This window comes from Euprymna scolopes, chromosome 14 (assembly GCF_053919585.1).
Source record: "Euprymna scolopes isolate OS-2025 chromosome 14, ASM5391958v1, whole genome shotgun sequence".
Lineage (NCBI taxonomy): Eukaryota > Metazoa > Mollusca > Cephalopoda > Sepiida > Sepiolidae > Euprymna > Euprymna scolopes.
Genome location: NC_136495.1, coordinates 77,509,448 through 77,536,940, shown reverse-complemented (window position 1 = coordinate 77,536,940; position 27,493 = coordinate 77,509,448). Strand labels below are relative to the sequence as shown.

The following is a 27,493-nucleotide window of genomic DNA, read 5'->3' as shown; positions in this document are numbered from 1 at the left end:
TTCAAAGAAAATCTTATCAATGCATGGAAGAATTAAAACATTACAATTCAGTTAACATTTTAGAGTTTACGGAAAATAAGATGTTAACTCCATATAAGGCATAATCACGTTGATACACGTGTTCTAGTTAGATTACGAAGTTGCATAACGTTGAGTCTGGTCAGTACTAGATGGCTGATCATTTTGTAATACCATCCGTTGAGAGGTAGGGGGGATCTCTGCAAAACAATAATTACCCTGAAGATACACTTACCAAGTACTTCAGTATAACTCGCGAATACGCCCATGCGTTGACACAACAGAATAATCATCCCCTGTGTAGTAATTCTGTTTTCAATTATGTGGTGGAGCTCCCCAGAAAGAAGGAACGCTATCGTATCATATGATCTCGTATTTTCAATTTAATTATTACGTGGCTCAATATTCTTCCTTGAAAAAAGAAAAATCACCGTCCACCTATCGTCTATAAGGCGGTAACTACAAGAAAAAGTTTCTTTCTTCGAATTGCTAGACTTTGGAACCCCCCCCCCGTTCCCTGCTTCCTTAATTGCATTAACATACTGAAATTTAAATGTAACGTGAACAAGTATCTCACTTCTCAATTCGCTACATAGTGTCCTGTAGAAATGGTCCTAAATAATAGTCTCTTGCGTCCCAGTGGCACTGCGCTTTGTTTGGGGTGAACAAAAAAAAAAAAAGAAAAAATACATAATTCCATCAGTTTGATTTGTGGCTTTTATATAAGATGTTTTTTTATGGAATTCATTTTCATTTTTATTTAATTATTTCAAGAATCGAAAATATATTTTGTTCAGGGTAAAAAATATTTATTTATATACTAGCATGGAGACCCGACGTTGTCTGGGATTGAATGATGATCAACGAATATTAATCGGTGAAATTGCTCATTTTGCAATCAAATTAATTGATTACCTGCTCTAGTTGGGGACCCATCGCAGTGCACTGGGTGGAAGCTTTACATGCCTCTCCTCAGTGACCTAGTCCATAATACACTTTTGTTTACATTGCACTGCAGAGAACCTACTGATGATTTTATAAAATTATTTTTATACATAATTGCTTGAATTAATATTTAAAATGCAAAAGTCAAATATCATGCTTCAATTGTGCTCTAAACAGAATCATTCATTTCAAACGAGCCCTTAAAAAGCCTACTGCTGATTTTATAGTCTGCGCCCTTCTGCTTTTGCGGTGATAAAAATTTTGCAAATGCACTTGTTTTGTTAGGCTGTATGAGGTGGTTAACTTTGGTTGAAATTGGACTATTTGCATCAGATTTTGTCGATTATTGTTTTTCGATACGTATCCAACACAAAACCTATCTAAGAACACTCCCAGACATATAAAGTACATTTGAGTGAACTTTCAAAAACAAATCGGCCCAGCTGTTTCGGAGTCACACACAGACACACGCAGATGAGTAGAGATAGATAATTTTTTTTTTTCAAATATTTATTCATGGAGTTTGCTTTTATTATTCATAGAATGTTATATTGCTGACCACAGTTTCATGTTATTATTGTGATTGCATTTAATCCATAGATGAAACCCATGGCAGATATTACTACTCCGGGTGTGAGTGGATCTGGGAGCAGTAGTTACTAGGAGGTCATTAATAGGGCTAGGACAACAGCATATTCTTTTCATTGTTTTAACTCTCGACAACCGAGAACCACATCACTCTATATAAAAGCATATAAGATATCAACGGATACACACTCGAGAGTCAAAACAATGAAAAGAATATGCTGTTGTCCTAGCCGTAGTCATTATACACCTCCCAAAGCACTCAAATGTTATTCTAAGTATATATTTTATTTTTTACAGTTTATTATATACTTTGATAGTCTTTTAAAAAATGATAAAATTCTTTCTGTATTTTGGAGATTGATTATTCGTATCATTTGGATTATTCGGGCTACTGTTTTCATCTTGAGTGTTATTTTTACAACGTTTCGGTCGATGTAATCGACCTTCTTCAGGTGCATCTTGTTGAACTCGACAATTAAACTCGGAAATCTGCACGAATTTCGAATGGAACCTTCTATTTAATCCATATGACTTGCATGTTCTGGTCCAGTGACATAGTGGATAAAGTACTTGGTAAAATATAGTTGTAACTGACACTTTTCTGGAGGTTGAAGGTTCAATCCTCAGAGCTTAAGACACTCAAAATACAATTACATAGGAATTCTACCCAGTCATAGCTGACGGGGCGAGAACATGCTACTCTCGTGGATTTAATAAAAAGTTCCATTTGAAATTCCGTGCATATTCCAGAGTTCGACAGAAAGATTCCCGAGTTCGACAGAAAGATTCCCGAGTTCGACAGAAAGATTCCCGAGTTCGAAAGAAAGATTCTCGAGTTCGACAGAAAGAGTCTAGAGTTCAACAAAAAGATCTCCGTGTTCGACAGAGAGATTCCTGTGTTCTAAAAAAAAAAAAAGATTAAAAAGATTAAAAAAGATAGAAAGATTATATCGACATCGTTGTGAAAGTATCACTCAAGATGCCAACAATAGTTCGAATAACCAAAACCGTACAAATCAGCCGCAGTCATTCAGTGCATGCATTTCAGCAAAGTAACCCAATAATGTCTGTTTCAAGAAATGATTTAAAAAAAAAAATTTTTTTTCTATTTTGAAGAAATTCATACCGACTTTCAATTTTTCAATGAAACCTTTTAAACAATTGTGGTTTCGTTTCCACTTATAAATTTTGACAACAATTTCTTGTCTAAACAGCTTTTTTAAAGCTACTTGAAAATTGTAGCAATTGCTTGAAATGAAAAGTATCCGCCATTTTCATTTCCGTTAAAATGTGTTTTTCTTGCAACAAAAACAAAAAGAAAAAAACATTTGTATTGCGGTGTTTTTTTTCTACGGTCATTGATATGCAACATGAATGAGGTTCTTGTTTGCTTTTCTACTGAAAACTCTCAAGATGTCAGAACATTAAATTGATATTTTTAATGTGTGTACATCTATTCCCCAACCCCGTATAAGTAGGCCTATGTAAGCAGAGTGGATCAATAATTGCATAAACTGAGATATTTTTTGTTTGAAACAAAGATGCACCGAGATGCATCTTTAGTGATGTTGACACTGACTAGTGGTGGGACGATTACTCAGAATCGAAAAAATTGGAACTTTTTGGGGTATCGCAATCAATAAGTTTTATGCCTATTTTCCTATGCCAAAAACGATTCTTTTAATCGTTTGTTTCATTTTTGCTGTTTAAAATTTGATTTTCCATTGTGGGTACTAATGATATATAAATAAAACAGTAGATGTATGTATGTATGTATGTGTGTGTGGGGGGGGGTTGAGCCGATAAACTCTTAAGCTACCGGTCACATAACACTGAAATTAACAGGAAATAGTAACCATACACTTTTTTTTTAATTTTCTTTCCTTGAAGATTGTAATGCTGGGTGTCGAGCAGCCAAACCAGCTGCCAACTTTCCCCTGCTTATTATTAAAACCAGCCGAGAGCTCTTTTTAGTATCCTCGTTGTTCCCTTAAGTGCAATTGTCTGGATCTCTTTTGCACTTGGTTCACCAGGAATATTAGTTAATTAGGACTTCAAGTTCTTCTTCATAAGCTCTATGGCACATATACTAACTGCTATGATTGATATCACCCTAAGATTCCAGTTTCTTTTCATATCATACATGAGACTGTGATATTTGGTCTGTTTCTCCCTTTAAGCTCTGTTCAGACTTCCATTATTAGGGACACTCACATCAACCAAGGTTACCACTCTCTCTGACTTATTCTATATAACTGTCAGGTTTGACAGCAGCATTTTCAAGGTAGGGATGTACATGGTCGTAATGTCTGGTATACAAGTCATTTCCAACTGTTCTTTCAGGTTGATGTTTCCAGGATTTGCTGCTACATTGGATGTTTAATTTTTACAAATGGTCCAGTGGAAATACTTACATACTCCATAATGTCTTGCTGTGTAGTAGCCATCCCCCCAAAAAACCTTGCAACTTGATACCAGATGACTCATACTTTCCAATTCTGTGTGGCAGAATCTGCATTTGTTGTCATTAGTGAGACCTGCCATCTTCTTGAATATATTGGTCATCAATCCCTAGTCTTGAGCAGGCATTAAAACCCTTTCCTGATCGTAGTGGAGGGCTCCCCTCTGGAGCCAGTCCAAGGAATCTTCTTTGTCTATGTATTCCTGGGAGAGTTCCCCCAGAAAATACTTTGCATGCTGATATTGGTCTAACTCTTCAAGGTTCCTGTTTTGGAAGGTCCTGGTCTATTTCTGCCGGCGCTTTCTTGCTATTTCTGTGGCAGGCTTGCTTAGTGTTTCAGCCTCATCTGTGAGACAACCCTGACCAAAATGTTTGGCCAGCTAGGTGACTGGTGCTCTTCTGTTTACTTTTGTCTCTTGATGTCCATATACTATTGAGAGGGTGTGGTTCTGACAGCTTCTCAGATACTGGCCTGTGCTCACTATTGTTGCCCTATGTTGGTGGTTGATCTCTGAAAGCCCATAATAATGAATTGAAATATGAAGTCCATCACAAACAGACCAATAAGGTTAACTACATACACTTTTACTCTCATCATAACGATAGAGTGAAAAGAGGCACCATAATCGGTTTCTACCTCAGAGTTTTGCTAATATGCAGTAACGAACATTTAAAGGAAGAATTCCGGCACATAGAGCGCACCTTTAAAGAATTGCAATACCCAGTATACTTCTTACTAAATGCCAAAAGAAAAGCCCTAGAACTCTTTAAGCGTAATCAAGACAGTCCCATAATTAAAAAAAAACACTTAACAGAAGTATAATCTTACCTACCAATAGTAAAAACAACGTCATATATATAAAAACAAACTAAACCAAATAGGTATTAAAATATTTGAGATAACCTCCTCAACAATCAGACATAGAATCCATAAACCCAAATCTAATTTCAAGATCAAAGCTGGCGTATACTCCATACTCTGTCGTGACTGTAGACAGATATAAACTAGCGAAACACAACACAATCTCGAGAAGAGAATGCACAACACATAAAAGGGACATGAAAATAAACAACACCCTTAATGCCATTTTTCTCACATTATGGAGCATGACCACCATTTGGATTTTAAAACTTCTAAAAGCAATACGCAATAAATCGGCAAGTTGTTTCTCTCACTCTCCCAATGTAATCAAACAAAGGAAAGGATTTTTTTAATATTTTGTCGCACTTATATAAAGTAATTATCCATGAAAATAATTTTGACACCGTTTATTTTTTTAGCACATATTGTATATATGAATGTGTATATGTATAATATACTGTTCCCTCTCCGCCTCCATATTTATATACTCTTAATTAATATTAATTAATCTTCTCGTCAGTAAGCATTTTACATTTTTACCCTTGAAAAAGCCCACAGTAAACGAGGGAAACGTCGTCGAGTTTTTACGTCTTTCCGCCTCCGTTTTTATCTTTTATATATATATATATATATATATATATATATATATATATATATATATATATATATATATTACCCTTCACCGGACTATCCATTTATGTGAAATCTTATCATTTTTCTTTTACCTCCTACTCCCCTTACCTCACCCTTTTTTTTTAACCAAGTAAGATCTGTGACTTACTTGTAGTTTTATTAAATACTTTTACATGCAAAATCCGATCCCGCATTTTGCTAATTCCTGCCCTCTGATGAGAAGGAGAGTATTTCTTCGAAGCTCCGCGGATTAAGGACTATCTACTTATCTTGAGCTTCCTTTTTAAAATTAAATATGTTTTTAACTCTTTTTCAAGATGTCTTTTAACATGTTTTAATAATCATTTGTTCACATATATATATATTATTCAATGAAGATGTAATATATCAAGTAGAGGTATGGTATGGTAATGTATTTCGAAATACGATGTTATAAAGAGTTTTACTTATCCTACACCTCTAATTGGTGTATCATCTTTATTGAATAACGAATAAATATGTTTTTAAATTAACGTTTCCTTATTTTCTAAATATTCTCTTTCTTTCTCTCTCTCTCTCTCTCTCTCTCTCTCTATATATATATATATATATATATATATATATTATATATATATATGTGTGTGTGTGTGTATATATATATATATATATATAGAGAGAGAGAGAGAGAGAGAGAAAGAGAGAGGGTGAGAGAGAGAGAATTTACATTTATTAGGTGTGTTTGAAGTATTTCGTTATTAAAAAAAATATTACGTGACAATCTATTGCGAAAGAGTGGGCGAAATAGAGAGATGTGGAGGAGCAAGAGAGAAATAGAAAATATATAGAGAGGAGATGGAGAAAGATGGGAGGAAAAAGAGATACGGATGAGAAAAAGAGATACGGAAGAGAAAGAGAGATATATAGAGGGAGAAAGAGAAATAAAGAGGGAGAAAGAGAAATATAAGGAGAAGAAAGAAAGAGATACGGAGAAGAAAGGGAAAGATAAGGGAGGAGAAAGATGGAGAAAAAGAGAGAGGGAGGAAGTGAGTCAAAAAGAGTGGAAGAAAAAGAGAAAATAAATAACTACTTACACATTCACAAAATAGATTTGTAGAAAAAATATTCTCCAAACATAATCAAACTTTCATTTGAGAATTTTGTCCTCAAGTAATAAAAAAGAAATGAATTTAGCAGCCAGATGAGTGGCAGAGAACGAAGGAATGGCGTGCAGCTATAATAAATATGTATTGAATTTGATATCTGAAACGAAACAAAGGATAGAAAACGTAGATGGAGAGGCGTTGCACTGACTTGCATATGGTCTGCTGTAGAGTGGCTTTTCTCTTCTTGCTTTCGTTGACTGACTTCATTAAACAAGTGTAGGTGAGCTTTTGTGTTAGCTCAGACACTGTGTCTTCCATCACCTGCTGCACAAACAAGCTGTGAATTACAAGGAGGGAAAAAACAAAAAATAAAGTATGGAATCAATGATTGAATTACAGAGACAAAAGAATATGCATCTTCACAACAACCACAACAAAAACGTCCATGTTTGAATAAAGAAATAATAAACTTAATAACCTTCACAAGCCAATCTTGTTTTTGTTTTCTTGTCGAAACCCAATGAATTATTTGGTTTTATAAAGAATTCTTCATCCAAAATGTTTACAGACAATACCTATAATGTCTAAACTTAAAAATAACAAAATGCCATTCATAATTCCAATACTGTTTTGTACGCGTTCTTTTTGTTTGTTTGTTTTTTTTTTTTTTGTTTTTTTTTTTGTTTTTTTTTTGGTTTTTGTTCTGTGTTTGGGGTGTTTAGACCAATCCGTTCGACAACTTTTGAATTAAAACTCATGTTTAATTCCACAAGAGTTTCCGATGGGTAGCTATTCTGTACACGTCCTTTTGATGGAGAATTTTCGATGGGTAGCTGTTCTATATAAGTCTTGGACTTTAACATTTTGTAGGCAAAGAGCAAAGGATTTTTCTCGTATGGGCACGAAAAAAGTATGCACGGGAATTCTAAAAGATTCAATATTTTTACAGAGCAATTCTGGTTTCTGCTTGATTGTTAGCAGAACGCGGCTCCATTTGATTAGTCACTTCCTATCGCCAGTGTCCATAGTAGGACCTTACATTTTTTTTAATCATACAGTTATTTTATTTCAAAAATATTTCATGTCTATGCTATAATTTAAGGAATAAGAACATTCACACATGCAGTTTTATATAAGAAGGGGAGTCAAGTGGTTTTCTGCTTAAAAAAGGAGATCAAAAAGTTTTGCAGGATTTCAGAATTATAACTCCATTTTTAGTTGTAGATCTTAAATTTAAAAAAAATGTCTTCACTTGGACACATAATTGAATGCTAATACAAAGACAACCTATAACTGTCATGGAGTTCTCGTCTCCTTCCACTTAGCTGGTCATAAAAACATCCTTTATAGTAATATAATAACATTACTCAGTCCAAAGGCAAATTTTTAGAGAACATATGTTTATCAACTTCGTTCCAAATCGTCAGCTCAATTGGAACAATGTCACCTTTAAATTTCATATTTTATGAGATGACCTTTGACATGTTGGTATGTTATGTACTTGATATATCTCGCCAGCGTTGCATGGGAATGTATTTATCTGCAATTTAAGGAGATTAGAAAGTCGATCTAGGATTTACTTCAACCTCGTCACTCTCGCTTCCTTTATTTTGTTGTTTAATCCTCCACATTCCATGAAGTTTCTGATAAAGAAAAAAGAATTGCTGTTTTCTGGGTCATAATATATAACACATATCGTTGGCTGTTGTTTTTTTTTTTTTTTTTTACCTCGAAACGTTTTTTTTAGTTCCTAACATCAAGTGGCTTTATACCTTGTCTGGAGCGATTTCCATTTTAAAAAAATCCCCCATAGCAAAGCATTGGCTAAATCCTCCAAAAATTACTCCTAGTTTGTAGTAGAATGGAGCAAAAAAATGGAAGCTCACATTTAATGCAATAACAAAGACGCTGACACATATGTAGCAATAGCGACATCTCACGTATGCAAATGACCAAGCGGCAGGGTGGGGTGACGTCACAACAGTGGAAGACGAAGGAAAGAAAAGCGGGAGCAAAAGAAAGCACATAGCAGTGACAATGACTTGGAAACACATGCTTCCGATAGAGAGATTTTTTAACCACATGGCAGCATGAGAGGACTTTTAAGCACGTGTCAGTGAGACAGAAACTTGAAAAACAAGATGCAATCCGAACTTTTAAAAAAATTGTTGAACGTCCGTGTGCCCTAGAGGCGAGCTGCAGATATAGCAGCTAGTTGTAGCTGCAGACTGGATTAATTGACCCTGAGAGGCAAAGCAGGGATACATCCATATTGTCGCTGGCTTCAGAAATTACGTGTTAGTGGTTTGGTGATGAAAGGACGGTTAATAAATGCCTTTTTGTTCAACTGAAAAAAAACTTGAATCGAATTTCTTTCCTTTCTTTCTTTGCGAGATTTTTGTACACATCGCCAGGTCTGAGTTAAAATGTAACGACCACGTAACAATGCTACCAGTGCAAAACCTTTTTCTTTTGTGATTATAAGAAGCATTTCCAGCCACTCATTGGCATTGAGTCCGATGCTTAAATTTCTCGGTTTGATATTCATACCATGAATTGAAATCTCATATATAGAAAATTCTGTTAAGACACAGAAGGTCGCTTTTTAGAATGCAATCAAGAATTTCTAACCTAATACGGCCTTGTTACATGTTTCCGTTTAGGGGATATTAAACACGTAACAAATACTAAAAACGTAAAAACTCAGAGTTACAAAAATCAAGAAATACTTATTGTATGTAAAACAAGTGGAAAACAAGGTAATATTTATTTTTACATAGAGAAAAACAACATTGCAAAATACTAAATATGCTTTCTTTTTACGACTAGATATTTGGAAACGTTTAACAAGGTCTAAGGGAGATAATCGATTCAAACTTCAGTCTAATGTTTTTATTTAGAAGATAGATCAAGTAAAAGAAAATATTGAAATAATATTTCTTTGGTCGAAGAGAAAGACAGATTTTTTTATATTTACCAAAAGTGCAGTTTTTTTTTTAGGATAATTGTTTCTTTTATCCTATGGATTTTGTCAGAGTTAGCAACTGACAACTCAACTCGTTGATTATCTGCTTAACTATCTTGACTGCATAACTGAAGAGTTTATGTGAAAACGTTCTTTTATAGTTTTGGTGGATGGAACATTCCAGAATCGTTCAAAATAGAATGCTTTAATATTCAACATTTTAGAACATTCCAGAATCGTTCCAAAATAAATACCTTAACAGTCTATATTTTAGAACGTTCTGAAATCTCTACAAAAAGCACATGTTTATATTCTATAATTGTTATTTTTAGAACGTATATTCTGTATTCTTGTTGTTGTTGTTGTTGTTGTTGTTGTTGTTCGTCTTAGGAGAGTCTTAGGGGGTGATTTTAGAGTCTTAGAGTGACAGAGACAGTCTTAAGAGTGTTCATGTGTTGATTGTTCATATGTCTTAAAATGTTCATGTTGTAAGAGATGGAGACATTGGTGAGATATAGACAGAGTACATATAAAGAGAGAGAGATTTCTGCATATATATAATAGACAGGTACATGTTACTACGAGAGAACCAATTCAATGAGACGAGATTTATGAATATCTTGATAGATAGACCGAGAGACAGTGCGTTTGACAGTTGTGCATATAATATAAACACGTTATCTTTCTCGTTGTGATGATAAACACAGAAGACGCAGATACACAAAGATGATTACGTCCTTTATTTCATGACCGGGCCATGATTTTGTTTGAGGAATTCAAAGTTTCTTTACATTGTTATTTCTAAAGTCCTCTCACTTCTAGAGGGTGTCTTGATTCTAATGGAGAGTCGGTCTGAACATCTCTGCTTCTCTCCGACTCTTCTCCCAGACTCCCAGACTGCATCTAAAAACTCTACCTATATTGAGAACTCGTCACGTCATCGCATGATTAAACATGTGCTCATAAAGCATGTTGGATGACATGCGTCACGTTTCCAAACTTGACATGACCCCGAGTTCAGTAACCTATTTTCCAAATAACATTTTTACAAAATATGTTTACAATTTCAATTGACGATTAAATTCCTTAACAGAAACAAATTTCATTATTACATTTCCATATACAGATATGTAAGCTAAACAATTGCAATTCCTTATTTCAATAACATTCTGTATTTATTTTAACTTATGATCGGAATTTTCAATTCCAAATCTAGCTTCGCAAGTTCGAATCCTTGACTATCCTATTTCATATTTACATTTAACTAATTCCCTATTTTTTTACTTACATGAAAAGGGGACAGCCCTTTTATCATGTAACATAATCATGCAAAATTTGAATAGTAATAATTTTTAATATCATTTTTAGACATTGGAATATTTTGATACTTTTATCTTTAAAATTTCCTCCCAAGATAATCCTGCATTTTATCATTTAATGGACGATATTTTTGACAAAGGGAGAGAAATTGCGGTTTTCTGAGTCGTAAACTACCTATGTACACTTGACGGGTTTTTGACCTTGTAGTACTGTTTTTTGTTTTTTTTGTTATTGTTTTTTTTTCTAATATCAGATGCCTTCTTTGCAGTGATTTCCATTAAAAACCTTTCCCACACATGCAAGGCATTAGCTGAATCCTCGAAAAATAACCTTTAGTCTAGAGTAGAATAGATACTAGAGTGGAATCGCATATCTAATGCTACTAAGACAAAACTACTTTCCTTTATAATTATAAGAAACATTTCCAGCTACCAATTGGTGTGGCTGATATCACTCTTAAACATCGGTCTCACATTCACAACATGAATTGAAATCTCATACATAGAAGATTTAGTGAAGTCACAGAAGGTTGCTTTTCAGAGTGCAATTAAGAATCTTTAACCTAATATAATGTTGTGGGAGTCTGTATAACATTGGGGATGTAAAGCGTGTATACATTTATAAGTTTGTATTGTCGCCTAGTGTATAATTGTATGCGAGTGTATATACATATAAGTGTATTATCGCCTAGTGTATAATTGTATGCGAGCGTATATATATATATATAAGTGTATTATCGCCTAGTGTATGATTGTATGCGAGTGTATATACATATAAGTGTATTATCGCCTAGTGTATGATTGTATGCGAGTGTATATACATATAAGTGTATTATCGCCTAGTGTATGATTGTATGCGAGTGTATATATATAAGTGTATTATCGCCTAGTGTATGATTGTATGCGAGTATATATATATATATATATATATATATAAGTGCATTATCGCCTAGTGTATGATTGTATGCGAGTGTATATACATATAAGTGTATTATCGCCTAGTGTATGATTGTATGTGAGTTTATATACATATAAGTGTATTATCGCCTAGTGTATAATTTTTTTTCCCATGGGGATCCCCACTTATCAAGGCCCGGAAGCTACTCGGGGATAAGGGTTATTACGTGTACAATAATCAATGGGATAATATCGGAGTAATAGTTGGTATTGGAGATTTGATAAAGTGTCTTACTAAAGGAGGCGATTAATCAGGAATTTGTTTATGTTGGACTTGAAGACGTCCAAGTTGTAGCTAGGTGGGAAACAGGCAAATGGAAGAGAATTCAACAGGCGCGCACTTCTCAGAAAAAAAGCTATGTTCATGGAATCTACGTTTTGATTTAGGCACAGATAAAGTGTGGGGGGAAATTACTGACAGTGGTTTTAGCTAGACGGGTGTTTATTGTGAAGGATTGGCGAGGGGGGACCAGAGATTGCAGCTCGGACGAGCACGTCCAAGTTGTAGTCAGGTGGGAAACAGGCAAGCGGAAGAGAGTTCCACAATCGTGCACTTCTGAGAAAGAAGCTCTGCTCATGGAATCTACGTTTGGATTTAGGCACAGATAGAGAGTGGGGAAAATTATTGACAGTAGTTTCAGCCAGATGGGTGTTTCTCGTGAAAGATTGGCGAGGGGGGGCGAGAGATTGGAGCTCAGACGAGCACTTGCCATGGAAATAACGATAAAACAAAGACAGGCTCGCAACGTCTCTTCTGTAGGAGAGAGGCTGCAGGGTAGAGAAAAGGGCATCCTCCACTAAACCACGAAGTCTATTTTGCACTCTGTCAAGGAAGGATAGACTATTTTTAGCAGATGTGGCAGCGGTACTCCATCCTTGGACGTACTTGGCTTTTATACAGATAGAGAATTGCATCAGTAGTGAGATATCTTCTGGAGCGATAGAAGGATCCCACCATTTTCCCAGCGTCCTTGGCAACAGACCTGATGTATGTATTCCATTTAAGATCAGGAATAAAGGTCAAACCCAGAAGCTTGTCAAAACATGGAGCCTCCCCAAGACGAGAGCCATCCATTTCAATTGATGCCAGACGGGGACCAGAGCGTTGATGATGTAAAGATAGAAGCTTGGTTTTGGATGCATTAAAAGTGACCAGCCACCTCTCCCCTCACTGTACCATGCGCTCAAGATCAGAGGAGAGAGAATTAGAGAGAACTTTGTCATTTACGGCGTTTGATGTGTTGCCATAGATGGTCGTGTCATCAGCATAGATGTCAACGAATGATTTAAGTATATGTTTTGGGAGATCATTGATGTAGATCAGGAACAGAGTTGAGCCCAGAATGGACCCCTGTGGGACTCCAGCATTAATACTGTGGGCCTCTGATTGCTGCCCATCAACCACTACTCCTATGAACCTATCAGAGAGAAATTATTTAATTATTGAGAAAACATTTCCAGTTATACCGTAGCTGGAAATCTTGTGAAGTAGGCCCTTATGCCAAACCTTATCGAAGGCCTTTGATATGTCCAGAGCAATTGCCCTAGAAAGGAAGCCTTTGTCGAGAGATTCACTAATCCTATGGGATATAACTGTTAGCACATCAGCTGTAGATCTAGCAGAACGGAAACCATATTGCATGTCACTAAGGAGATTATTTCTGCTGAGGTGGTTGACTACTTCTTTATTTAATATGGATTCCAGTAACTTACTCATGACACACAAGAGACTTATTGGTCTGTACTGAGAGGGGGGTGACTTATCACCTAAGTTCTTAAATACAGGGCATACTGACGAGGTTTTTCAGGGTGTTGGAAAGCACTTCTCCTTAAGGCAACGCTTAAACAGTTTTGTAAGTATTGTATGCGAGTGTATATACATATAAGTGTTTTATCGCCTAGTGTAGGATTGTATGCGAGTGTATAATAGGGCAGGTCGATTTTGGAACCCCGGTGAGGCAATGGTGATGATAGTTGGAGTTTGACATAGAAAAGACCTACACGAAATATTTTTTTTCAAAATCGTTATCTTTGCTTGAGCAAATGACTTTAAAAGTTGAAAAATTGAAGCTATCAAGAGTTTTTCGGTGAATTGTCAAGAACGTCCCGTCATCAAAACAATCCGTACTGTTAAGAAAATGGAATCATTATTTAGAATAGGTTTTAAACTACATTTTTAAATAAAATGAATGAGGATAATGAATTAATAAAATAAATATTAAGTGTAAAGGCAAAAATTGTGGGGTTTTTTTTAAATAATAGCGACCAAAGTTCGCTTTTTCATTTCAGGAACTTTTTTTTGGGTGGAAACATTTTAGATTTTACCGTTGCAAAACACGCTCGTTATTGAGATTGAAAATTAACGTTTGTTAATTTGAAAACATTACGATTCAGGCTTAATTATTTCGAAAGGAAAAACGAAAAAGACTTGTTTAAAATATGTATTATTATATTTCAAGTGGCTGCAGTGAATTTAATTTCTTTTATCTTTTTCAATTTGTTTTTCTATTAGAAAATAATGTCATTTGTTTGACGTTCAAATGAACGTCAAAAACATTATTTTTGCGCCAACCTAATATTTCACATAAAATTCTATTTGAAATTTTTATTAAAATATGGTAATACTCCAGTTTTATATTTAAAAAAATAGTCCATACAATTTTATTCTACACGTTCTTTACGAAATTCTTTACCACGTAAATTTCCAACTTTTTCTACTTAATAAAAAAATACTTTGCAGGAAATTAGAGTTAAATTTTTATTTCTTTTATTTTTTTGGAGTAATTGTTTTTAAGCAGTATTTTTCTTCTAAAATTATAGTTTAAAAATCAGATAACACACAAAGATAACACACGAGTAAATAAGGAAACTGCTTTAAAGGTTTTTCGTTATTTGTGCATCTATATTATTGTACTAAAATAACTTTATTATTTAGAAAGCCATTCTTAATATGGGGAAGATAGGAGGTTTTGATGTAACTATTTTGTACTTTCACCTAACAATTTAATAAAGAAAAATTTCATAAAAATAAAATTTAACTTGAAAATTCTATTAAAAATAGCATGGTAACATAGATGCACAAACACTGGTTTTTTAAACTCTAAACACTAAACATTCGTTTAAAATGGCACAGTTACAGCAAGAATGAATCCCTTTATGGATAAATTCATGTTATCGAAGGAGGAGCTAAAAATGCCTGAACTAAATACAACTATGCCTCTGATTTGGTTTGGTCCTGTCTCTTCAATACATCTAATTCAACTCTACAAAGTTTTTCATTTTTTCTTATAACTAGCACTTATTTTTTTTTTACATATGAAACTGGAAGATAGCTTAAAACAGTTTCCTTCAGTTATAATCCATTTATTTATTTTACTTTTCAGATTAGAATGTCAGTAAAAGCACGACATTCAGTTTTAACAAGTGGTTCACAAAATTTGCTGGTCCACCTTGTCGTTTGGATGAAACAGCATCTCCAACTTCACGACGTCATCCAGTATTTCCTCGAAAACAGTAATCCCCACTTACAAAATAGTTGGATTTCTAAGTTAATTGCTAAGGAATTAATTAGCATTTGGCAAGCAGTTAATCCACAATTGCCCTTGTTAGAGGAACGTTATATAGGACAGAAGATCAATATATTTTGCTATAAGAGAGCCAAACAGATTGACAGGAAATCTCTTGCAGTATCCAAAGTGAAAAGAATGAAGGAACTGCTAGACAGATTGTTTGATATATTTTCTTGTAGCTGTAAATTTCCTGTCTTAAAATGTGATGACTTTGCAGTAAAGTGCAACACAGAAAATTGTCAAACAAGGCACATAGTTTGCACTTGTCCTCCTAACAAGGAGGTAAAATGAATTCTATAGATTCACCTGCAATTATGCTCCTTTTTTTGTGGGAAATAAAATAATATATTGGTATTTATTATGTAATCTGGCTCTATTATTAAGCATGCAAATTTTGCAATTTTCAGATTCCACTAGAACTGGCATTTAGAGCAATTTTTAAATTAATTGCTTGAACAACAAAAAGCCTAACATTTACTGATCCTTTGGAGAAACTTTGTATCAATAATTATCAAGATTTGCCTCAAGTAGAATTCTAAAAAATTAGTGCCTATCCCGATCATCATTATCTGACAGAAGAAGAAACAAATAATGTAAGTGTGAAGACCAGATGCTACTTTTTGAGTATGCTGTTGGCATTTCTCGAGAAGTTAACCTAAGATATGCAGCTTAGAAAATTAGGCCCTTGAATCAAGCAAGATGGCTAACATAAGCCACAAGATTAAGGTATCTATCCTCAAACACTGTGATAAATTAAACATTCTGGTCAAATTTACCAGCCAAGTGTATGCAGTTAGTTGGTTTGAGATCAAAACCGACAATAATTTTTTTTTTAACCAACAACAGTATATTTTAATATGATTCAGAGAACAAAACAGTTAACTGAAATCCAAATTACTGTTTTAAACTGTTCAAAATATAATGCTTTTGCACTACTTCCGGAAAATATCATAATATCCATGATAAACTCAGATAAATTCGATGTGAGAGATGAGGGCATTCAAACGATTTTGTCGATTAGCTAAATAAATATTTATCCATTAAATTTTATTAGTTTTCTCAATTTATCCAAACAATAGTCATTTTTATTCATATTACATCACAAAAATATAAAAAAAATAAGTCTTTTCAAATAATTGTTTTTTTGTGTTGTTTTTTTTTTTTCCAGAAATAGTGAACAACTAAAAAAAGAAAAAGACTGAAAAAGATTACTGCTATCATTTTTGATTGATTTTTCTCAAAAAGTTGTATATAGGCAGGAAGCAAGACATAGACACATTATTACAAAGTCATTGTCCAGCAAATTAGACCTTCATTTTCCACGAAAGGAAATTATACAGAACAATTTAGTTCTATTATAACAATATAATATTATTATTGCGTTTATGAAACAAAAATGTAGTAGGCAAAAAAAAAAAAAAAATACAACTAAAAACAGATGGAACAAAAACTCGCTTCTCGCAGACACGTGGGTCATAACAAGCACAATCTACTCGCCAGAATCACCTACACACAATCTGCAGAACGCTCCCTTTCCTTTCCAGTGTCCTGCCTTTATAGCGGCCGGGAACGACATATTTGCATAATCGCGCGAGAGCAGATGTGATTCAACGATAATTACATTGGGTAAACGCTAATAAAAGCCCATGGACGCCATCTTGGAACTCTCTCTTTCGCTCATCCCAAAACAGACGTATCCGACGTAAGCTCTCTATTTCTCATTTTGGTTACTGCTAATTCTGCTACAGTTTAATAAAAAAAATTAAAATACATGGTTCTGTAACTTGTATCAAGCTATATTGTGTAATAATCTTCACATATCTTTCTGAAATGTGAAATTTAAAAGACTTAGTTGCTAATTAGCTTTTTTTTTACAATTTTTGCTTAATCAATGCAGTAAAAGTTGAGATATTTTGCTAGTTGTGATTCATAATAAAAATTATAATTCATGTATTTATTTTTCTTTCAATGTATTTCATATAAATATATCAATTTTAATTGAATTTTTTATAAAAATAGTGAAATTTCAAATTGAGTATTGTGTAAAGTGCTATGAAAATGAAGGATTTCTCAGCATTTTTCTACACGATTTTTAAAATTAAATGCTCAATTTTCTGTTCAAGATAGGAATCTAATTTTTGGTATCTGTTCTTATCAAATCAAATCCCGACTGTCATCACCAGTGCCATGTTAATTTTCTGAAAAAAGTTGCAAATCAACCTGCCCTAGTGTATATACATATAAGTGTATTATCGTCTAGTGTATGATTGTACGTATAACTGTATATGACGTGTGTATGTACGTGTGATCGTCTATTAAAAGATTAAAAGTTCGTTATGTGTCTACGTACATTTAAATACAGTTAATGACGAAACAATAATGTACAATTGTATAAATACTTTTACAACACAAAGAACGAATAATATTTATGTGGAGTTTCCATATCTGGCCAATCGGGAAACATATCTGGTCCATCTTGGATCTTGTCTTGATGGAAAAGTTGCAATAAAAATTCTTCTCAAAGAACGACAAAGCCTCGAGTTTTATTTTCTGCAATTTTTATTTCAGAATGCTTTTCCCCCTTGGAACGTTGCACGCTGAATCTGACTATCACCATTTCTAATCCCCCTCTGCTCGGAGCCATAGCGATGTCTCTCTCTCTCTCTCTCTCTCTCTCTCTCTCTCTCTCTCTCTCTCTCTCTCTCTCTCTCTCTCCCTCCCGACTGACTAACTGTTTTTTCTTACTAATTTCCACGTATCTCAAAATGACTATCTCCCCCTCTAAATGACGTCATTCGCATACGTCACTAAGATAATCACTTGATGTTTTTACAGGTCATTATTTCTAAGTTGTCAACTGAATTGTTATAGCATTTTTTAGTTAACATTACTTTATATATTATAATTTACATTTATGTAAATAAATATTTATTCTAAATATTTTGATTAGTCTAAAACATTTTAGTTGACAAAACGTTTTTGCTTGAATAATCCTAATAATCGTTGACCAGCACACCTTTCGGTGTTGCTCAGTCAGTATCTAATACTAATAGGCTCTACATTGGCTGTCAGGCTATCGGATCGCCACACAGATGTACTTGTTCTATAAATTTAGATTTACTCCAGTTAAAGTTGGCTTACGATATACAGATGACCTAAACGACGAGTCAGTGCAAATTTTCAGTACATTTAAGAAGGAGGATTTAGTATTATGCTTTTCCACATCGTGAATTGTATAGATGATAGATAGAGTTCATATGGTCCAGTAATGTTTGAACAGAGCATTTTTTTGTTAAGACCACATTATGAATATGTTATTCATATATGGTAGCCACATTTTTAGTTTTAGTTTTAGTAGTATTGATGATATTGCCATTTCCTCAAAGTGGCTAATCACAGCAACTATTTATATAATTTGTTATACAGACGAGTATTTTTATTGTTCTTACCCCTGTTATGTTCCTGATAGGCAGGTGATGCCAGGTAATCAGCAAATACAGCATCGCCGTAAAACAAGGCAGTCGTGGCATATAAGCCAAAAGGAAATGAAACATGTCATCGAGGTCAGCCAATTAGCGACCCTTTATTTTGTTTGATTTATGTGCGTGGATGGGCGACACCCATGCGTGGACAATGATGCACGTTGTCTGAGAGACACTTTCCTGCTTTGATTGAACGTTGTAAAATGGACGGAAAGTCGTTAACATCTGAACTGATAAAGGTAAACTCCACGTGGTCTGATGATACAGTTAAAAGAAAAGAGAAAAAAAACAACAGCCATTTATGTAATCGTGAAGAGGATGACTCCCTAACTGAATGGTACAAGGTCATCATTGGGAATACCGATAACACGAAAGAAGGGAGAGACAGAGATGGAAAATATTTAGATTCAAATAGAATTAAAGGAATGAACTTGTGGTAACCTGAACTAATAAACGTCAGTCTCCACAAGGGCCCTCAAACATTCGAGATCGTCAGAAATTTTTTGTTGTTTGAACCAAAAACTCCACTGGACTGATTTTATATTGTGGACCGAACTTACTCAGAGGCATAGGGCCTCATGCTTTCTAAGAACGGTATATTTGGACTGAAGTTAATCCAAAAGTTAATCCAGTGCCACTTGGATGTAAGGGGCTACTATTTGGGACAAAATTTGTAGGGAGTTGAGTTGCAAGATGTCTGTTTACATTATATTAGGTTGGTGTAAAAATAATGTCGTTTTTTGACGTTCAACTATATATAAAAAAAACATTATTTTTGCACCACCCTAATACTTGAACTTCTGCATGTCAGTACAGTTAGGGAAGCAGAGACCTGGGAAGGAATTCCAAAGTTTAGCAGTTCGAGAGAATAAATTATCTGATTAGAAGGTTTTCTTGCATTTAGGGATCTCTACCGTGTAGGAGTGAGGTTTTGCTGCTTGTCAGGTTAGGTGGGGATACTTAAGACAAAGGGGTACAAGGGCTTGATTTCGTTGGAGCACTTTCCATTAAAATACTTGTAGAGTAGACACTGCTATGCAACATTTCATCGATGGGACTGATGTTGGAGTTTGGTTGATAGTGCGGGATCTATTAGGCTGGTCACTCTTTTTCGAACACTGTTTCTGAGTGAGACGCTAGTAGCAGATGCAACAGCCCAAATGTGGCAATAATAATGCATGAACGAATGATAGCCTTGTAGAGGTACAAGATACTCTCAGACACAAGTAACTTTCTAGCACAGTAGAGAGAGTCCAACTTCTTCGCAGCAGTCTTGGCAATGTCTTCGATATATTTGTTCCAATTCATGTTCCATGTGAATGTTAAGCCGAGAAGTTTAAATGACAAGCTTAAGATAGAGTATCATTACCCATGGCTATCAGTGATTGAGAAAATTTCTTGTAATTATTAATGGCAAGAAGCTTAGTTTTTGCAGTAACTATATCATCATGCAGTATATAATGTAACCGTCCATTTATGTCCCCATTCCACTACAGATTAAAATGTCTTCAGTGGAATTTTCAGCAATTTCATTAGATACTTTTCATTTGTTTTGCCCTCGTGTCTGTTATAGAGTGTGGTGTCATCAGCAAATATACCCATCTCATGGACAATTTTATTAAGGCGGTCATTTATGAATAAGAAGAAAAATAAAAGTTCCAAGGATCGACCCCTGAGGCACTTTTAGCACATATTCTATACTCACAATAATGACAATATTTACCGTAAAGTATGAATAGTTGATATGCATGAAAACTTGCAGACCCCCATAGCTACATCTGAAATTCACACAACAACAATAGACTACTACAGGCAATACTGACCACACATTATATCAATAGATATGCATTATATATGCACCTCTTAATAAGGAATATAATTCACTGCCATCACTTACCTATATATCAACTGTTTTTTTTGTGTGTGTGTACATATATATATAGATATATATGCATGTATATTTACATATATATATATATATATATATATATATATGTGTATATGTATATTTACATACATATATATGCGTATGTGTATGTGTGCATGTGAGTGTAAGTATATGCATATGTATTAAAACATACTGCATCCTTCTCAATAATTCTTGAATAAACAAAAAAAAGTTGAATAATCTGCGCATGTTTAATGCCTTGTTTTTCTTTTTTCTCAACTTTTCTTTCTGAGACAAATTCAATTTTTTTTTTTTTTTTTGTTTCTCTAAAAATAAATTTCTCATTTCTTTACAGAAAAGATTTTAGTCTTGCAATGAAAAAAAAATTTCAGCTCAATTGTCCGGTTGTTTCAGATTAGCTTCTTAACCTATTCATCAGTTGAATTATTTAAATGACAACAACAGCAACAACAAAAAAAGAATTAAAAGTTTCGAAATGTTTTGTGTGACATAAACTTTATTCCAACATTTTTTTTTACTTAGTTTTGATTTGTTATTATATCTTTTAGATATTTCTTGGTTGTTTTTTTTTTAAATAAACTTTCTTTTCACAAAATTCAAACTTTTGTAATAAATAAGAAAAATCATTAAAATTTATAGATATTATTGGAATTGTCTCCCCCTGTTTCGCATGGAAGTCTTCAAAAATGAAAACAAAAAATGTCCACAATTCAAAATTGCCAAAAATATTAATTTTATTATGAATTCAAATCTATCAGAATGCATGTTGGTTTCTTCATAAACAAATTATAATATGTTGTTAATAGCTGAAATAATAACTACTTCGTAATGCTCCGAGATTTAATAGGAACTTGCAAGCACTTAAACTGCCAAATAAAAAGTCATTTAAAACTGGCTTTCAATTTCTCAGCAAATCCCCATTTAATTAAAAGTGTAATCATGTCTTTTCCGACGTAATTTTATCAGAAAAACGATATGTCATTATTTTTTTATCTTTTTAAAGTTATTTTCGATGACAACACAGAAGAGAAATGTTTAAATTTCAAGTGATAAAACTTTAAAGCAATTATTTTCCCAACCAAAACTGATACAGATAAAAATTATCTACATTTTAACTGTTTTCTGTTTTAGAAAATAAAAAGTACTATATCTCCTCCCTGGGGACAAAACAGTCATTTGTGAAGGAATCATCAATGTAGACAAGCGGATTGTTTTTATATCTTTTCAGATCTGGTGTAGTCATCTGGGATTTCTGCACTTTTCCTTTTTACAGATTTATTAACTATGAGAGAGGAAACATTCCTTAGGGTGCCAGTAATGATTAAAATAAAAATTAAATAAAATATATGATATTATTTATAGACTAATTAGTATAGGGGTAACAATAAAATTGTTGCCCTAGAAAAGACATGATTCCATTTCCGTTTGATGAAAACCGTTTTTATCTTAGTTGTTGCAGATTATCTACTAGTTGGCCAGTTGTGTACAAATCCCAAGAGCCTTCTATCATGTCTGAAAGTGACACAATGTTCAACGAGCAAAATACAACTCATGCTCTCTACCGATCCAAGTTATGACAACAGGACCATTGCCAGCACCCTCAAAATGCAAATCCAGACGGTTCAATTCTTGAGGGTACAGTTCAACAAAGTTTCCAGCCACGGTTATGGTCTTTGGTGTGGTTTCAAGTGAGGCCCATATCATGCCACATTACATCTTCAAAGTCGGCTTAAAAGTTAACACCAAAATGTACTTGGATGTGCTGAAGTGTGGTGATCCCCTGGTGCAATCAAGTGGCCGCTGGCAAACCCTGGACGTGGCAGCAGGACTCGGTGGCGGTCTACAAGTCCAAAGAGACCCAGGTTTGACTTCAGAAGGAGTGCCACGACTTTGTACCCTTCTCTTACTGCCCCCCCCCTCCTCCTCTCTCGATCTGAACCCGCTGGACTACTTCGTTTGATCATACATCAAGAACATCACCAAAATGACCTCCCACAACAACAAAACCAGCCTGATCACCGCTATCCATTGAGTATTCGCTGAGCTCCCTCCGGCGCTTGTGTAAAAGGCATGCTCTTAGTTCCGAACCTGTATCAAGGCAGTGATTGGGGCTGAAGGCAGCTACATTGAATAGATGTCAGCTTTACTACATAAACAAGTTACCTGAATTGATTTTTTTCAACAAAAGTTTTAAAATAAAGCTGTTTTCTTTTGGGTGACAAGTTTATTGTTCCACCATGTAATGGTTATTGTGCTATGGAGGTCGATTTTACTCAGACATACACATCCGGATATGTTAAACATTAAGGAAAAAGAAAAAAAAAAGAGAAAGAAAAGGAGAAAAATAGAGACAGGAGAAGGAAGAAGAAGGGAAAACTATACGATTTAACATCTTGTATAGTTATCTGGGATTTCTGTGCTTTTTTTTTTTTTTTACAGATTTATTAACTAGCATGAGTTTGCAAAATGAATTACGGCAAGCATACACTTGGTATGAGTGCGTTGCATTACCTCCCCTTGGAGGAGAAATCTATATTTTAAATGTTACTATCAAATAAATTTCATCGAATGCAATCAACAAGTCATAAAACAAAATTAAGTCGTACATGATGTCTTGTATATTCAACCACAGCGAAACTGAGGACACCATTCAAAAGTGTCTTTGTGTTCTCTTATCGAGAAGGAGGAGGATTTCTGTTCTGAAATCAGAGTTTTCACAACTGTAACAGAGTGTGTATGGTGACTATATGCAAATACCGAGTCATGAGTAAAATGATGTCACGGCAAGGAAAAAGAAAAAGACTATAAAAAGGAGAGAGAGAGAAAGAGAGAGAGAGAGCACGTTAGAGACGTGAATGACGTTACAGCCGTCATAAGAAGGCACACATGGTGGGAGAATGAGGAAATAAATTTCTTCTTTTAAAATCTGAAATGGGAGTTATAGTTCTTTTCACTTTCTTATTCTTTGTCTCCTTTGTGACTTAGTCTGCAACATGTTGGGTCTACATGTGTAAACATGAACTACATTACACAACAGCACACATGAAAAAACTCGATCTCCAATTTGAAGGGTCAATTTACTAAGCTGTTGATGTTGCCTAACTTTTTGCTAGTGGCAGGGAGAAGCAAGATTCAGGGTGCATTTCGTTTATTGTTAATTCGTATGCCATTTCTCATCACATTTGATTGTTTAAATTTTCAATTTAGTTCCCGTTCTTTGCAACTTTCCTATCTCATATGAGATAGAAATTTCCCTTACACTGTAACGAAATGATGTATAAACAACAAGTTCTAGCTACGACGAAAACGATAAATATGTACGAGTATATAATGTTTCAAAAAATAAATTCCTACATGTTCATCGTATTTGTTGCTTAAAGCAAATTTCATGAAATCATCGTTTACAATGATAAATAACAAAAAAAATTAAAAATAAAGCAAGAGGTACGAGTTATTAGTACAAATTTAGTCTTCACTTATTGTTAGGTTCGTTAATCAAGTGTTTAAGGTGAGAATAATGACAGGTGCTCCCTCTTTCTGAGGTACAGGTTCGAATCCTATATCAGTCACATTGTAACAGAGCCACTGACATTGAGTTAGCAGCAGCAGTCATATGCAAATGGCCAAGCCGGCTGTGCGATGTGACATCACAGCAGAAATAAATAGGACACACGTGTTCAGAGAAGCACGTATTCAATATGTAGAAGATTTGAGACGTGTTCAAGACATGGGGAAGTGGGAAAGGACATGTTTGAGACATGATTTTTCAGAGAAGTGGGATTCATATTATATTATAACAGCCGCTTGCCATTGATTCCTCATTGGAAGCAACCATTGGTCTTTACTGAAATTTGGATGGTAATAAGCTTCCCCAAGGTCTTAGTCCTTTTTGCACTCATCCAGCAGAGTTCTGGCTAGTGCTTTCTCTCCCCGGTTTTGTCCACCCTCCTTAAGCCTAACTTATTTGGTGTGTCGCCTGTTTATAGTGACACACGAAGAAAAAGGGGTGGAAGGCAGGAGCACAGGGGGTTTAATTTACAATTATACAATTTCATTTTTCATGATTCCATGTGATGTTCCTTTGTATTTTGCATCTGTAGCCGTTTCTGCATGTCCAGTTTGTGTATGTAGCTCATATATATTAGTCTCCACATTCAAAGGGTTTTCTTAATATTTCAGTTGTTTCCATTCTTTTTTGCGTTGTATTTTATCAGCCATCCCTCTGATTCCAGTCTCTCCCATTATTTTCTCAAAGGTTTTTGGTTTGTTCCAAGTGCTCCTACTATTATTGGTGTTATTATTTTTGTTTACTGATAAATGTACCCTTAATGCTACCTCTGAGGCAGACCTGCAATGTAGTGCAGACATATTCTCAAAGGCCTGTGACAAATATGGTCTCACAATCATTACCAAGAATACCAAGGTAATGTTCCAACTTGCTCTAGGAAAACCATATACAGATCCCTTCACCAAGAGACAATGCAGTTGACAAGTTCACCTACTTTGGCAGTAAGCTCTCTTGAAATGCAGTCGTTGACAATGAAATCAATTCCAGAATCGCTGAAGCTATTGCTGCCGTCGGCAGACTCCACAAAAAGATATGAAACAGAAGAGAAATCACCTCCATGACAAAGATCAATGTCTACAAAGCTGTCATACTTACCACCTTGTTCTATGAATGTAAATCAGGGACCGTCTACCAACAGCAAGCTAGAAAACTAAATGACTTCCACACCACTTGACTGAGGAAATTGCTTGATATAGGTTGGCAGGAAAGGATACCAGACACAGCAGTCCTCACTCATGCCAGGCTTCCAAACATCCATACTATCCTGATGAAAACCTAATTTTGCTGGGCTACCAATGTAGCTTGCATGCCAGACTACAGACTGCTCAAAAAGTTCTGTTTGGTGAGTTCCAAGACGACAAGCACTCCTATAGCACCCAGAAAAAAAAAAGATTTAAATCCACTTTGAAAGCATCACTGAAGGCCTTCAACATTGATCCATGATCAGCTTAAGACAAAACCAAAACTGCTGACGAGAGGGCCCACCAATATGAAAGTGACAGGAAAGCTGCAAGCAGAACAGGAAGAACAACGCTTTTCAAGCAAATATTGGGCTTATCAGCCATCTCCGCACTCACCAATTTTTGGATATTGACTGGGCAACGCTGAAATGTGTGCTGATCAATGATTATTCAAGTTAAAAAATACGTTTTAGAATAATAAAAATATTAAGAATAAATATTTATTTACAATTACTACTTCTCAGAAATGTTAACTTGATAGAATTAAGCTAAGGATAATATAAATAAAGACACGTAACAAAAACCTGACAAAACATCTTTAGACTACATGTATAGTGATGATGTAATGGAAAAGACAGATTTTGAGACACAGCACTTTAGTTACGAGGGAGATTAGTTCAGTATGCAACATGTTAGTGGACGGACAGAGTTTTGGATTTTGACGGCCGTGGAAGTCAGAAGGGAGCAACTTAGCAAGATGTAGTCATATACAAAGCTTTCCAACTCTGAAAAGAAACCCAGCAGGAATAAATGAAATATCTATGTATAATTGGAGCCTTGGTGGTTTCACTTTTCGGGGAAAAGCACTTATAATTTCAGGACACGTAAAGAAAGATTTGAGGTAAGTGTATTTGCTGGTGTTCACACCGACATGTTAGTCTCTTATTTAAACCCTGTCGATAAACTGCTAATATATGTATAGACACATCAAAACACAATAGAGAACACTAGACATTTACAGATCACAATATGGTTAAGACCGTCATAAATGTTATACGTACTGTTATAAATATACATTAGACGAATCACATCCCAACACGTTTAACAGTCATAAATTAAGACTCGTTATAAAGGGACTGAAAATATTGATATGCACGCACACACTGGTTACATTACACGATGACCAGATGGTCCTCATCGAACAACAACAGGTTCTTTGCATCAGTTGAACTGTCATACTACAGTTGTGGATAACATTTTCTTATGCCTGTCATGGCACAGTCAGATTGAACAGTACCAGTGGTCTATCACATGAAAAATGCAGTAAAATATGATTTAAAGTTATAATCTCACATCGAAATACTTATGGGCAACAGCTATGAAGGAAACGATCTTGAAAAGGTGCAATAAAATTATTACATGGTTCGAGAAAAAGTCCTGCATTGTAAGGATTTTTCAGATAAAATCATTTTTACTGTCGATATTGTTCTGAAGTGCAGTAATCACAGGTTTATCGCAAAATTGACAGATGAAGTTAAGAGGATATTCAAAACCAAACATCGTGCTCAATTTATGGCTTTTGGTGTTGTGTTTCTGATAGAAAGAAAGCGCCTACAAAGTTCTATAAAGTTGATGTGAAGACTAATGTCCATGCTTGCTACAAGACTTAGATATGCAGTATTGTCATGTAATTGTCATGTAATTGTCATGTAATTGATGGTAATTGACGGTAATTGATGGTAATTGATGGTAATTATGTGCACCATCCCACACAGCTAGATAGATTCAAGATGTCTGCAAATCCAACTTTAGCGATTCTTCGGAATCATGTTTATGGTGGCTTTCTGGTCCAAATCCAACTGACAAATATGAATTATGCTGTCAACACACAGCAATATCGGAGTGCTTAAATATATAATCAAAAGAAAAATGGGAGTTGTGTCCTAAATATTTT

General features: G+C 34.7%; 1 protein-coding gene across 2 annotated transcripts in view; it reads right to left on the bottom strand.

Moving 5' to 3' along the window:
* LOC145293106 (dynein regulatory complex protein 9-like) overlaps window positions 1-27,493 on the bottom strand; it is a 1,598,532-nt gene that overhangs the window by 952,017 nt on the left and 619,022 nt on the right. For both annotated transcript variants that reach the window (XM_080139483.1, XM_080139484.1), the window contains one exon: window positions 6,798-6,926. In XM_080139483.1, the coding sequence (XP_079995609.1) occupies window positions 6,798-6,926 (129 nt within the window). The remainder of the gene's footprint in view (window positions 1-6,797; window positions 6,927-27,493) is intronic.